The sequence below is a fragment of the Rana temporaria genome, chromosome 10, assembly GCF_905171775.1.
Source record: "Rana temporaria chromosome 10, aRanTem1.1, whole genome shotgun sequence".
Lineage (NCBI taxonomy): Eukaryota > Metazoa > Chordata > Amphibia > Anura > Ranidae > Rana > Rana temporaria.
The window spans coordinates 85,878,791-85,894,566 of NC_053498.1; the positions used below are offsets into that span (position 1 = coordinate 85,878,791).

A 15,776-nucleotide genomic window follows, 5' to 3' on the forward strand; every position below is an offset into this window, starting at 1 on the left:
GGCTTCTACAAATGGATAATGATCCTAAACACACCTCCAAAATCCATGGGGGGTTACATCAAGAGGCGTAAGCTGAAGGTTTTGCCATGGCCTTCACAATCTCCTGACCTCAACATAATTGAAAATCTATGGATAGACCTTAAAAGAGCAGTGCGAGACAGCCCAGAAATCTCAAAGAACTGGAAGACTTTTGTAAGGAAGAATGGGCAAAGATACCTCAAACAAGAATTGAAAGACTCTTGGCTGGCTACAAGCTGTGATACTTGCCAAAGGGGGCAGTACAAGATATTAACTCTGCAGGGTGCCCAAACTTTTGCAGACGCCATTTTTTTTTTCTGTAATTTTGAAAGTGTAAATGATGGAAATAATTTTTTTTACATATTATAAGAATGTCTAATCTGTAATTTGATGCCTTTTGGAGTATTTTCCATCTTTCCTTGGCTTCGTTATGCACATTAATACAAATTTTTACCTGGAGTGCCCAAACTTTCGATCCCCACTGTATATCATTGGAGAAAATAGAGCGGATAATGCAGGAAATTGTGGGACAGAAGTACCCAGGCCCAGATGGTCTCCCGGCTGAGACTTATCGGCATCATGGAAGGATGATGCTCCCTGTGCTGACGAGAGTCCTAAATTGGTCAGCGATGGAATCTACTAGTAGTGATAATAGAGTGGCTGAGGTACATTGAGGATCTATACCCAACCTCCTCTTCCCAAAACCCAGATTAAGGCATGGTAAGCTGGTGCACACGGTGCTCCCATGGAAGTACCCCTTAGCTGTTAAAAACTAGTACCTAAAAACTGGAAGAAATAGTGGGATAACATGGATTCCAGGAGTAAAACTATGAACTCATTGTGTGCCCCAAGGTGGGGGTATTCCTCTTCCAGGAAATAGGATACTGATTTAAGCCTCAATCATGGGGGGTTGATGCGTATAGTGTTTCTACATCTATACCCACTAATAGAGGCTCCAGTAGGCACTGTAAGATTAAGGAGTTTAAGTAGAACATCACTGGTATGTTTAACAAAGGAAGGAAGATGGTTAACCATTTCCTTAATTAATGAAGCCACATATTTCCCTATCTTTTCAAGCAGACCCTTAATTGCATACACAATCGATCTTCCGGGGGGCTTTTGTAAATATTTTTGTAGTTTAGGGATAATATAAAAAGTTTGAAATATTATATTCCCCTACTAGCAGGTACTCAGCTTCTTATTTAGAGATCAATTCTGTTTCTAACCCTAGGTTTAATTTAGAAATGAATGCATCCACAAGAGTGGGAAATAGGTACCCCATGCGACTTCTATAGGTGGTAGTATCCTTAAGTTCTTTCAAGACCTCCATCTTATACATAGACTCACTCGGGAGAACCACATTTGATCTTCTTTATCACTAGGTTTGGGGCCTTCTAATGCTTTAAGGGCTTTACATTCCTCTATTGAAAAATTATCAATATCACGCCAGTTCCAATTGACCTTTTCCAGATATTTTTGGACAAAGTCAAGGAAGAGGCTCAGCCATTTATGCTTAGAGAGATGCCATTTTAGTAGACCATATACGAATATTAGAAGATTGTCTAACCGGTCAATATGTTCGTTATCTATGTTCTCATCCAGAGTGGAGATTAGATTATTCAGGGCTTCTTTGTCCCCATCAACCAAAGTTTTCTCCAGATTGGGGCCCAATGTAGAGTCCCTCCTTTCACACCAAAAACAAAAACATTTCGTAAAAACATATTTAGGTCTTTGGTCTTTAAAGACTTTATTGAAGATGTTGGGGGAGAAGCCCTCTTTGTAATTAGATGTGATGTACATTCAACTGTAAATCAGACAAGTTTACCACCTCCTTGTATTACAGGCTCCTTAGTTTCAATGTCTAATATTTCCTCTGATACCTCTGTTGAGTACTTCTCTGATTTCCATTTAACTCTATTCCTTTTTCCTTTTTCCATCCATCAAATCCTCCTTATTTTCCCTTTTATGGGTTTGGGCTGGTCTCTTTTAAAAAAATAACTCTGCATTATCGTTTTCACTGTCTGATGATGACTGTGTCTGTTTAAAGGGAGTCTGTGTTTGCAACCTAAAACACACATAGCTAGATTCACAAAGAGTTAAGCCGGCGTATCAGTAGATACGGCGTCATAACTCTGAATCTAAGCCGTCGTACATTTAAGTGTATTCTCAAATTGAGATACTTAAATGTAGATAAGATACGATGGCCTGCGCCGTCCTATCTTAGCTGTCTAGTTTCGCCGGCCGCTAGGGGCGTGAACGCTGATTTACGCCTAGAATGCGTAAATCAGCGAGATACGCCTATTCACGAACGTACGCTTGCCCGTCGCAGTAAAGATACGCCGTTTACGTAAGGCGTTTTCAGGCGTAAAGTTGGTCGAACAAATAGCTGGCCTAGCCAATGTTAAGTATGGATGTCGTTCCCGCGTCAAATTTTGAAAATTTTACGTCGTTTGCGTAAGTCGTCCGTGAATGGGGCTGGACGTAATTTACGTTCACGTCGAAACCAATATATCCTTGCGGCGTACTTTGGAGCAATGCACACTGGGATATGTGCACGGACGGCGCATGCGCCGTTCGTTAAAAATGTCAATCACGTCGGGTCATGGTTTATTTACATAAAACACACCCACCTCTTCACAATTTGAATTCGGCGTGCTTACGCCGGCCCATTTCCGCTACGCCGCCGTAACTTAGGAGGCAAGTGCTTTGTGAATACAGCACTTGCCTCTCTGACTTACAGCGGCATAGCGTAAATACGATACGCTACGCCGGCTGAAACATACGCCGCCCTACGTGAATCCAGCTAATAGATCTACTTCGGCTTCTCTCAGCAATGGGATTAAACATGTCAGCCTTCTCCCAGTCTAATACATGTCTGAAAAAAGAAATAGAAAGAATTTAAAAGAACCTAAGAATTAAAAAACAAGAAAAATTCAAATTGTGTCTGAATTTTTCTTGTTTTGTAATTCTTAGGTTCCTTTGAATTCTTTCTATTTCTTTTTTCAGAAAGCCATTATGCCTCCTGAAGTCTTGGTCTTCCTTAATGGGTTCTAGTTGTTTAACACTTAAATACAATTCTACCTGATGTTCTTGTAATTGTAGTTGCTCTTCTTCCACTATTTACAGCATCAGATGAATTGCCCTCCCTCTTGTACCTGTTCAATTCACATGCGATGTGCCGCATTGCAGCAGTGCGAATTTAGGCTGAAGCAGAGCTAAACTGCTGAACGAATGGTCGACCCCCCCTCCACATCACCATTTTTAATCCCTTGGCACAGACAGTAAACATATATGAGGCCTCTTGGCGCGTGGGCCTTAACGTCGAGCGCCAGCATACTTGTGGCCCTGTGCAAACAACTTACCATGCTGAGAGTGTTCTTCCTGCATGCTATCGGTATTCTAGCTGGCTGGGATCAGTAAGCTCCTGATGCATACTTGCGATCGGGAGCTTTCTGATCATGTGACAGTCAATCACAGCGGTCACATGACCTGAATGCCCACCTCTGCCTCCTGGCTTTTAGAACTCTTAAAGGGCCGGGAGGCGGTTGGCGGAAAGGGGTTTAAACTCACACGTATGCTTATGCGTTACTAAGCTGCAGCTGTGTGGTTTATGCGCATGCACACTAACACTGCCAGGCAGTATAATGGCAAGCTGGCAGCATTTGTCCACATGCGCAGAAGTCCTGGTGCATGTGCGCATATGTGTGTCAGGTTTCTGCCAGATACCAGCGGTGCGTATGCGCACGTGTGCCATGATCTTTGCGCGTGTGCACAAATGCTGCCAGCATACCGTTTGCAGCACAAAAAGATATGAAAAGGTGTAAAATGTAATAATTTTTTTTTAGCTTTTCTGTAACCGGGGGCGGATAATAGTAAGTGAGTTTAGTTCCCCTTTTTTTATTTTTTTTATATCTGCCTTAAAAGCCAGCTTTTCAGCCCAGACACATGAAAATAGAGTACCTTTGATTGCTAAAATATCCTGAATTCTTTTGGTTCTTTTCAGATTATATATACAATGCGGAATCCTAAGGACATAATTGTTTCTTTATTTTACTTCGCCAAGATTGTTTGCATTTTCAAGGAATATGAGAGTTTTCAACAAGCGATAGAGGACATTGTGAAAGGGAATGGTGAGTTTATGATATGAAAGAATATGAAACACAATACAAAGAATTTACTAAAATTTGTAGTAAAAGAAGGAATGAAGGAAAAAAACATTTAAACCACTAATTTGTTCCTTTATATATTGTGTGTCAGCTAAGCTTGTGTAATTATGTGAATGAGTTGACGCTTACCTCACCCTGTATATGGTACTGCAATACCAGATTTCATCCTAATCTAAGCTTGGTTTTTATACTAAAGTCTCACATTGCAGAAATTCAGGTTTGCAATGGATGCTAATGTATAGAGGGAGGTGGGATGGGAGTGGTGAACCAAAGGGAGAGATCTCCAGCTGGATGGCACCAGTGTTTCCAGTGTGACTGGGTTGCCCATAGAGCAGGCAGAAGTGGGTGCTTTGACAGATTAGGTTGCCATATACTCAATCTTTCACATGATAATTTCAGAAAGTGCTCATCTAAGTGCAGGCTAACATTGAAGTATAGAACCCAAAAACAAAGCTTTATTTGGACCTGTTGATCTGGCCAATTAGTCTACGATTTTTCAACATCCTTTAATGGACAAAGATATCCAGCAAAAGCAGCAGTTAGAAGGATGAGACAAACTATATAACACAGACAGGGATTCTTACAACGGCCAGCTTTTATTAATTTATGTAAAACCTTTATGCCAAAAGGGATAAAAAAACCTGTTGCGGTAACTAGTTTGTTAAAGAGGTTGTAAACCCTGTTAAAAAAAAAAAAAGTTCCTCCACCCTAAACTCTCTTTCATGTCTTTATGGACCTTGGTTTGTGCACTGGTCCAAATAATTTGGTAGAGGGGGGATTATGGCGTGGGGTTGTTTTTCAGGGGTTGGGCTTGGCCCCTTGGTTCCAGTGAAGGGAACTCTTAGGCCACGTACACACGATCGGTTAAACCGATGAGAACGGTCTGATGGACCGTTTTCATTGGTCCAAACCGATCGTGTGTGGGTGCCATCGGTTATTTATCCATCAGTTAAAAAAAAGCCAACCTGTTTTAAATTTAACCAATGGATTCCTAACCGATGGGAAAAAAAAACGATCGTTAGTAGGCACAACCATCGGTCAAAAATCCACGCATGCTCAGAATCAAGTCGACGCATGCTTGGAAGCATTGAACTTATTTTTTTTCAGCACGTCGTATGTTTTACGTCACCACGTTCTGACACGATCGTTATTTTAACCGATGGTGTGTAGGCACGACTAACCATCAGTCAGCATCATCGGTTAACTGATGAAAACGGTCCATCAGACTGTTCTCATTGGATGGACCGATCGTGTGTACAGAGCTTTAAAGTTTTATACTAAAGGTTCGATATTTTTTTTTTTTTTAATAACAACCATATCATACTTACCTCCACTGTGCAGTTCGTTTTATACAGAGTGGCCCCAAACACCATCTTCTGGGGTCCCTCGGTGGCTCTCGTGGCTCCTCCCCGGATCAGATAACCCCCCCTAAGAGAAGCACTCTCCTGGGGAGTTACCTTGCAGGCACGCTCCCGTGTACAGCATTCGGTGTTCATAGCCGCCAAATGCAGGACTCGCCCACCCCCCTGGCGCCCGCATCATTGGATTTGATTGACAGTAGCGGGAGCCAATGGCTGCGCTGCTATCAATCTATCCAATCAAGAGCCGAGCAGAGAGACGGCGCATCCTTGGTGTGGGACATTCCAGGGCTCGTGTAAGTAAAACGAGGGGGCTGGGGGGCCGGTAACTGACAGAAGTTTTTTCACCTTAATGCATAGGATGCATAGGATGCATTAAGATGAAATAGGATGCATTAAGATGCATAGGATGCATTAAGATGAAAAATCAGGAGGGTTTACAACCCCTTTAACCACTTCCATACCAGGCACTCCCCCCCCCCCCCTGCCCAGTACAATTTTTAGCTTTCAGCGCTGTCGCACTTTGACATTTTGTCGGCCATGCTACATTGTACCCAAACTAAATTACAATTTTCTTCCCAGAGCTTTCTTTTGGTGGTATTTGATCACCTTTGTGGTTTTTAGTTTTTGCGATGTAAACAATTTTTTTTAGACGAAAAACTGATGGCGCTGATAGGCGGCACTGATAGGCGGCACTGATGGCACTGATAGGCGGCACTGGATTGATGAGGAGCTACTGGCAGGCATTACTGAGTGGCACTGATTGGCACTTTGATGGGGCACTGACATGCCTTACTGATAGGGCACTAGTTGGCACTTTTTTGGACACTGATTGCCACTGTTGTGAGCACTGATCAGCTCTGTTGTGGGCACTGACAGGCATTTATTAGGGGACAGACTGGCAGGTGTTGGGCACTGATTGGAACCTTTTGATGGGGGGGCTGTGCTCATAATTAGGGATGGCGAACGGTTCGGCCCAAGCAAGAGTTCGACCACAATGCATTACAGCGCTAAACAGTGCATTGCAAGCCCTGATTGGCTGAAGCAGTGAAAGCTCCCACAGTATAAAAGTATTCTTGCAATTGCAGCCATTATCAGTGTGATTTCGGTGTTGAGAGAGATAGAACAAGGCTCTGTTCAGTGCTATTAGTTAGTTAGTGTGCTATACTGTGCTATTTTGCTTCAATTGTCAGTGTAGAATACTAGTTTAGTGTCAGTCTAGAGATAGTGTGAGTGTAGTGAGGAGGACCATCATTCTGCTTTGCACAGTGTGCAGCTAGAGTAGGGACAGCTCAGATAGTTTCACTGTAGTGTAGTGAGACCGTCACATTTATACATACATTAGTGTAGAGTAGGGACAACTCAGATAGTTTCAGTGTAGTGTAGTGAGACTGTGTCAGTAATCTTGACATTAGTGTATAGCTAGAGTAGGGACAGTTCAGATAGCGTCAGTGTAGTGTCGGTTGAACACCGTCTGATTGCATTACTGCCAGTTTAATGCCATTTACTTCTGTGTGCGTTACTGCAAGTTTAACGCCATGAATATATAAATGTAGCGATGGTAATGGTAAGGAGAACTCAGTTTCACACTGAGTGCATGTGGAAACAAATATGAACTAATCAATATAAGTGAATGTGCCAAAAAGTCCACAAAAAAAGCAAAGAAAAAATGACAAACAAATGAATGTCCATCAATATAACATGTGGGTTGACGCTGAAAAACATAAGGCCATGTGGATCATCATGGGGAAAACATTCCTTCCGACTATATAAAATAGATGGAATACGCTTACCAGAACCAGTGGATCTACTTGTCAACGACAGCAGATCATGAAGACATGGAAAATCCCAAAATGGATCAACTCGACTTGTCTGGCGACTCTAAGGCCCCGTTCACACAAGAGGATTATCCGCTGGAAACGGTCCTCCAGACCGTTCCTGCAGATAAATCTTCTGGCGGATTTTGATCTGATGGTTGTACTAACCATCAGATCGAAATCCGTGCGGAATCCATCCGCGGTGACGTGTCGCGCCGTCGCCGCAATGATGACGCTACGACGTGCGCGACGCTGGAAGATAAAGACTTCCACGCATGCTTTGAATCATTACGACGCATGCGAGGGAGAGGAGCGGACGGATTGATCCGGTGAGTCTGTACAGACCACCGGATCAATCCGCTGGACAGGATTTCAGCGGATAGATTTCTTAGCATGCTAAGAAATTTTTATCCGCTGGAAATCCGTCGGCTGGAATTTTTTCCGCCGATAAATGTCCGCTCGGACGTACACACCACCGGATCTATCCGCTGGAACTGATCCGCGAATAAATCCCAGCGGATAGATCCGGTGGTGTGTACGAGGCCTAAGTGGTTGGAACCACAAACTTGGCCTGTTGGGACCCGACAGTCCTCGACTGGAGACTCTGGATGGATGGATGACGGTCTGGATCAATGGAATGGACCAGAAATAAAAGGGGCAACCGCCCTGCTTCCAACGAGTGTTGAGAGATGGGCGAACGGTTCGGCCTAAGCATAAGTTCGACCACAATGCATTACAAAGCTGAACAGTGCATTGCAAGCTCTGATTGGCTGAAGCAGTGAAAGCTTCAGCCAATAGGGGCACAGAGCACTGTCAAAGTCATGATTGGACATAGTCATGATGACTTTCTCCAATAATGGCTCATTCTCGTCCCACAGTATAAAGGTATTCTTGCAATTGCAGCCATTATCAGTGTGATTTCGGTGTGGAGAGAGATAGAACAAGGCTCTGTTCAGTGCTATTAGTTAGTTAGTGTGCTATATTGTGCACACTCATTGGAAGAAGGGTGGTTGCTCCTTTTATTTCTGGTCCATTCCATTGATCCAGACTGCCATCCATCCATCCAGAGTCTCCAGTCGAGGACTGTTGGGTCCCAACAGGCCAAGTTTGTGGTTCCAGCCACTTATGCCGCGTACACACGGTCGTTTTTTTTTTAAAAAACCGTCATTTAAAATGACCGTGTGTGGGGAAAACGTTGTTTTATGTCTTCTGAAAAACGACAAAAAAAAAATTCGAACATGCTTCAATTTTTTATGTCGTTTTTCAAAACGTTGTTTTTTGTGTCATTTTAAATGATAGTGTGTGGGTAAAACTACATTTTTAAACCCGCGCATGCTCAGAAGCAAGTTATGACAGAGTGCCGTCGTACGTGCTGAACGTAACCGCACTTTGCTAGAGCATTTTGAAAAAACGATGGTGTGTAGGCAACGTAGTTTTTTAAAATGAAGTTTGAAAAACGTTTTGTTTCATGATAAAAAACGTTGTTTTATTTCATCACAAAAAAACACCGTGTGTACGCGGCATTAGAGTCGCCAGACAAGTCGAGTTGATCCGTTTTGGGATTTTTCATTTCTTCAAGATCTGCTGTCTTTGACAAGTAGACCCGCTTGTTCTGGTAAGCGTATTCCATCTACTTTATATAGTCGGAAGGAATGTTTTCCCCATGATGATCCACGTGGCCTTATGTTTTTCAGTGTCAACCCACATGTTCTATTCATGGACATTCATTTGTTTGTCATTTTTTCTTTTCTTTTTTTGTGGACTTTTTGGCACACTCACTTATATTGATTAGTTCATATTTGTTTCCACATGCACTCAAAGTTCTCCTTCCCATCACCAGCGCTACATTTATATATTCACTACTTTTGAAATTTTGTCACATTGTTGTGTAGCAGCTTTTATTTTGTTCTTTTTAAACAGGCACAATATTTATTTATATTTTAGTTTAACGCCATATCGTTTTGCGTGCATTACTGACAGTTTTACACCATATAGTTCTGTGTGCGCTACTGAGAGTTTAAGGCCATATAGTTCTGTGTGAGTTTTTGCCAGTTTAACACCATGTAGTTCTGTGTGCCTTACTTCCAGTTTAACACCATATCGTTTTGCATGCGTTACTGCCAGTTTAATGCCATAACATTTTGCGTGCATTACTGCCAGTTTAACGCAATTTCGTTTTGTGTGCGTTACTGCAAGTTTAACGCCATGTAGTTCTGTGCGTCATTGTACATTTGGCGCATTATATTGCAGTATATTATATTTTATCTGTATAGTGAGAGTACTCATATTAAAGGGCACCAAACACCTCTTTACATTGATTAAAGTGCATCTACATACTGATTTTAACTTCTCCTTTACATTTGCTTACAAGCACCGTCTGGGAGGACAGCAAGGCGAGGCAGACGTTCCCTTGGCACTGTAAGGGGGCCAGCAACAAAAGTGTCCACAGGCAAAGGTGGACATGGTGGTGGTCAGTCCACAGGCAGGGCATCATTTCCTCTGTTTAGTGAGCTTGCCCATGCTATCCAGCCACAGCATGCAGAGGAGGTGATGGACTGGCTTACTAAACCTTCCTCATCCTCCTCATCCTCTGTCACACAAGCAGAGACAAGTGTGCAGTCCCCTGCAGTTGCCAGAGTGGATAAACCTGCCTCCTTGTCCATATCTATTCCTGCCATAGCCCTAACATCAGCCATTGAGGAGTCAGCTGAGTTATTTGACCACAGCGTCAGCCACTTGCTCCCTTGATGATGCCCAGCCATTACTGGATTCAGATGCTGGTTCTGAGGTTGAGGATGACAGGAACATGAGCCTAGAGAGAGGGAGAAACACTGGTAGACAAATTGGCTTTTTTGGTTCCCCAAGCCCCAGTGTACTGCCAAGTTGTCTCCAGTGGTAATGATGGAGGTGGAGAGGATGATGATGTCACTGATGCGACTTGGGTGCCAGATAGAGCAGAGGAGGAAACTGAAGCTGAGGCGGCACAACCCCAAGGAGGTCGACATCAAGAGAGTAGAGAGCAGTCACCCTATTCCATCACATTCTGCAGCTGTTATCCCCGGCCCACTCCCCACAGCTCAGCTGTCTGGACCTTTTTCAGCACATCTGCAGCAGATTGCACTGTTGCTATCTGCAAACTGTATCACAGGCACATCAAACGTGGCAAAAATACCAACCATTTGGGTACCACATGCCTAACAAGGCATTTAAATTCCAACCACTCAGCCCATTGGCAAGAGCACCTAAAAGCCACACAAAATGAGCACAAATCTGTCCCTCCTCCTCTTTACTCACTTCAGTCTGCCCCTGTGATACCGAGTCGTTACCTTTCAGCAGCCTCCACTGACAGGGATAATGGTATAGCACAAGGTGTCCAAGGTCCTAGCAGCTCATCTGCCAGCAGCACACCACCAGCTGTAGACTGTAGTCAGCAAATTTCTCTGCTCCATCTTATGCAGTGGAAAAAGAAATACAGTCCCTGCCACCCACATGCCCAGCGCCTGAATGCAAGCTTGTCAAAGCTGTTGGCTCTCCAACTTCTGCCGTTCAGCCTGATGGATTCTGCCCCCTTCCATGAATTCGCACAATGGCAGGTTCCCAGTCACTACTACTTTTCACGTAAGGCCGTTCCATTCCTCTACCATCACGTGGATGGGAATGTTCTGGCATTGTTGGGCAAGGCAGTCAGCTGTAAAATACACCTCACTGCTGACACATGGTCTGGCAAGCATGGGCAGGGATGATATATTTTGTTCACAGCACACTGGATAACGCTGCTTGCAACTCAAAATGATGCAGGACAGGGCTTAGTGCTGCAGCTTGTTGTGCCCCTACGTCTCCATACAGCTGGTGGTGATGATGCCAGACCTGTGAGCTCTACCCCCTCCTCCTCCGCCACATGCATGCCTTCCTCTGCAGAATTGTTCTTTGAACATCAGGTACCCCCTAAGCGTTCAAAGGGCTTTTCCCAGAGTTAGGCTAAAAGGTGCCATGCAGTGCTTCAGCTGGTGTGTTTAGGGGACCGGAACCACAGCAGAGCAGAGATTATTGCAGCTCTGCAAGGACAGGCCCAGAGGTGGTTCACACCATGCCAGCTGGAGCCAGGAATGGTGGTGTCCGATGATGGCTCAAACCTCCTGTCTGCCCTTAGACAGGGAAAGTTGACACATGTGCCATGCCTTGCACATGTGCTCAATTTGGTGGTGCTGCATTTCCTAAGTACCTACCCAGGTTTGCAAGATGTACTAAAGCAGGCCAGAAGAGTCTGTAACCATTTCAGGCGGTCATACATAGCCAGTGCTCAGTTGGCTGAAATTCAGCGGGAATTCCACCTGCCCGTAAACCGACTGATTTGTGACATGCCCTCCAGGTGGAACTCAACTTTGGGAATGCTGCAGCGACTATACATGCAGCAGAGGGCCGTCAACGAGTACTTATCTCAGTACGGCACGACGACAGGCTCAGGCCACCTTGGCTTTTTTCCCCACACCAATGGTTTATTATTAAAGGGGTTGTAAAGGTAAAAAAAAAAATCCCTAAATGGCTTCCTTTACCTCAGTTCAGTCCTCCTTCACTTACCTCAACCTCAATTTTGCTTTTAACCACTTCAATACCGGCCCATAGTCATTCGACGTCCACAGAGGGGATCTCTCATCCTGGGTGGACGTCATATGATGTCCTGGGCTTTGTGGGGGGATATCTGACTGATGCCTGCAGCTAGAGGCATCATTCAGATATCATTCTCTTCTACCGGCGATTCTGTGCAACATAAGAATGATCATAGCGGCGGTTCCACCGCTTGATCGTTCTTATAGGCGGCGGGAGGGGACACCCCCTCCTGCCGCCATCCGGTGCTTCTCCGGGCTCTCCTGTGCCATCGGGGGGCCCGGAGAAAGAATCGTCTGCCGCTGGCAGGAAGCATAGAGATGACTGGTGACCAGATGGTCACCAGTCATCTCTATGACCGTCGGAGGACCCGGGCGCGATGTGATGACGTCACGTCCGGTTCCCCGTAAGTAAACAAAGCCGCGATTGCGGCTACTAAGCAACAGTAATCATGAGATCGGTGAATTTTTTTTCACCGATCTCATGCTTTCCAGCCTGGAGGAGAGATGCGGGGTCCTTTTGACCCCGCATCTCTCCATAAAGAGGACCTGTCACACACATTCCTATTACAAGGGATGTTTACATTCCAAATATGTAAAAAAAAAAAAAAAAAAAATATTAAAACGCCCCTGTCCCCGGTAGCTTGCGCGCAGAAGCGAACGCACACGCAAGTCCCGCCGACATAAGTAAACGCCGTTTAAACCACATATGTGAGGTAGCGCCGCGTGCGTTAGAGTGCCAGCAACAATTCTAGCACCAGATCTCCGCTGTAAATCTAAACTGGTAACCTGTAAACATTTTAAAAGCGTTGCCTATGGGGATTTTTAAGTACCAAAGTTTTTACTCGGTGTAACGTAATCTTTCATATTTTACAAAAAATTGGGCTAACTTTACTGTTTTTGTTGTTTTTTTATTTTAATTCATGAAACATTTTTTTTCCCAAAAAAAAGGCGTTTGAAAAATGATTGCGCAAATACCGTGCAAGATAAAACGTTGCAATGACCGTTGTTTTATTCCCTAGGGTGTCTGCTAAAAAAACATATATAATGTTTGGGGGTTCTGTGTAATTTTCTAGCAAAAAAATTATGATTTGTACATGTAGGAGAGAAGTGCCAGAATAGGCCCGGTATGGAGGTGTGTATAAAAGCCCTGTATTGAAGTGGTTAAATGTCCTTATTTCTTCTGAGAAATCCTCACTTCCTGTTCTTCTGTCTGTAACTCCACACAGTAATGCAAGGCTTTCTCCCTGGTGTGGAGAAAGCCTCTTAAGGGGGGAGGGGGCAGGCAGGAGTGTCAGGACGCCCACTAACACACAGCTGCTTTCTCTATCTGTCCTGCTCACCCTCTCAAGAGGCTTTCTCCATACCAGGGAGAAAGCCTTGCATTACTCTGTGGACCGTTTGACTTTTTATAAAAAATGAATCCGTCCTGGATTACCAGTGTGACAGACTCACCTGGGACAGATGCTTTTGGAGGGGACTGAATGCTAGCCTCTTGCCTTGCGATCATGGGCCCTGGCATTTGGGGGGATGGTGCTCTTTGTGGGCTGTATGCCTGGGGACCCTGTATATGCCATATTAGAGTGACTGATTCATACTGTTGGGACATACAGTGTAAGGAGATGCTAATGCCATCACCTCCAGCCACCTGTCTGTTCTCTTTGCTAATTGACCCTGCTATTGTGTGAAGATGTCCTGTGTTTACACTTATGATAATGTGTATTGTATAGCAGGTGAGCAAGGAGGCGTGACGTCTACCCTGAAAGGTCATATCTATGAGTCACTTAGTCTGGGTAAATGATTAGTTAATTAGCTCATGTTAATTTATGTTCTGGTTACCTCCTCTTTAACTGTATATAAGGTTGTATTCTTGTTCTAATAAACACTCCATGTTCAGCAGACAAACAAGTCTCGTTGCGAGCAGCTGGAATATCTGATATCTATATCCAGACGGATAGGAAGCGGTATATGACGGAATCACTCAAGCGGAGTGTGGGACGTTCCGTTACAACCAGCTATGAAGCCCCTGATTCCGATGTCACTGATTAAGTCTTTTTGAGATGTGGAATCTCTGCAGGACTTTGAGGCTGTCTAGCTTTGAGGTTGTTCAATCATTTCATCTGGAAGAATGTTTTTGGTATAGGTTTCATGGGCACAATTAACACCCAAAGACCAATTGTTCAGCCCCTGTCTGACAGGTGCATATCAATGCAATTTTTTAAAGAAAGGCAAATTCTTGCTTTCATTAAGATTATCTCTATAGAGTTACGGTGGGAAGACCAATTTTAACGCACCCATTACTTCTATCCAAAGTTAAAGTGACACCAGAATATATCCAAAACATCTATAATCTTGTTCCCAGTGCACTACATTGTGGCCTCATTATACACATGCTCCCCAATTGTTGCTGAGCAAAATAAAGGCAGCTTGCAGGAAAAACTTCATTTTTTTGGCTTTATAATTTCAATTATTGCTGCAGCAGATCCTAGACATGGTACAGATCTGCCACTTTACAGTTAGCCCAAGGCCCCCCCCCCCCCCCAGGCACTATATTGGAAGGAATTTTTCATTTTTAGACTTTCACTTTAAAAATCAAAAAATCACTGCTCATTTTAAAATGATGTTTTTCACAAACTTTACTTTTATTGATACAGGGCAGGACCTGGACCCCTATAACCATTGTATGCCCAATTACTTGCATTTAAGCCTTCGAATTGGGCACTTTTGATATTTGACGTTCGGGTCCCATTGACTTTAATTGGGTTCGTTATTCGGGTCCAAACTTTCGTGGTGTCTGAATGCTCGGGTCCAAACCGAACAGGGGTTCGTTTGGCCCATCCCTACTCATAATCAATGTGCTGATTATCAGCAAAGACCCCCCCCCCCTCTGACAAGGAAAGCCGCCGATCGGCTCTCCCTGTCAGCGTGAACCGAGGAAAGCCGATTCCTGGCACTTCCTGGTTCACACGATGATCAGCTGTGGTTGGTCACAGCTGATCACGTAGTAAGAAGCCTCTGTCAGAGGCTCCATACCACGATCAGAGTTGCTGTGTGTCAGACTGACACACAGCACCTCCGATCGCTGCGCTGCATGCTCCTACGGGCGCGTGTCGGCTGTGTTATCCTGATAACGTCATATGACATCTGGTCAGGATATCACAACCAGTTTGCCGCCGTCATTCTGTCATATGGCGGCTGGCAAGTGGTTAAGGCGTCAAAATACGTAGACATTTTGGACAATTTTATGCTCCCAACTTGTTGGGAACAGCTGGGGACAGCCCCTTCTTGTTCCAACATGACTGCACATCAGTACATAAAGCAAGGTCCATAAAGACATGGATGAGCGAGTTTGGGGTGGAGGAACTTGAGTGGCCTGCACAGAGACCTGACCTCAACCCAATAGAACACCTTCGATGAATGATAAATTAGAGTGGAGACTGCGAGCCAGGCCTTCTCTTCTTCTTGTGCCCAACATCAGTGCCTGACCTCACAAATGCGCTTCTGGATGAATGGTTAAACATTCCCATAGACACACTCCTAAACTTTGTGGACAGCCTTCCCAGAAGAGTTGAAGCTGGTATAGCTGCAAAGGGAAGGCCAACTTAATATTAAACCCTACGGACTATGCCTGGGATGCCATTAAATTTCATGTGCGTGTAAAGGAAGGCGTACCAATACCTTTGGCAATAAAGCGTATGTATGGATAATCCTAAAATTTACCATAAATGGCTTAATATTGTACTAGTGGAAGGGACTCAGGGAGTGCTCAAAGTCCATGGGTTAGGGGGCGCCAACTACTTGTCTTGCCCTGGG

The 15,776-nt window shown here is 44.3% G+C and overlaps 1 protein-coding gene across 1 annotated transcript in view; it reads left to right on the top strand.

Moving 5' to 3' along the window:
* The window catches only part of LOC120915278 (sulfotransferase 2B1-like), an 81,732-nt gene that overhangs the window by 39,838 nt on the left and 26,118 nt on the right, over window positions 1–15,776 (top strand). Inside the window, exon 4 of the mRNA XM_040325657.1 lies at window positions 4,022–4,148. Within this exon, the coding sequence (XP_040181591.1) occupies window positions 4,022–4,148 (127 nt within the window). The remainder of the gene's footprint in view (window positions 1–4,021; window positions 4,149–15,776) is intronic.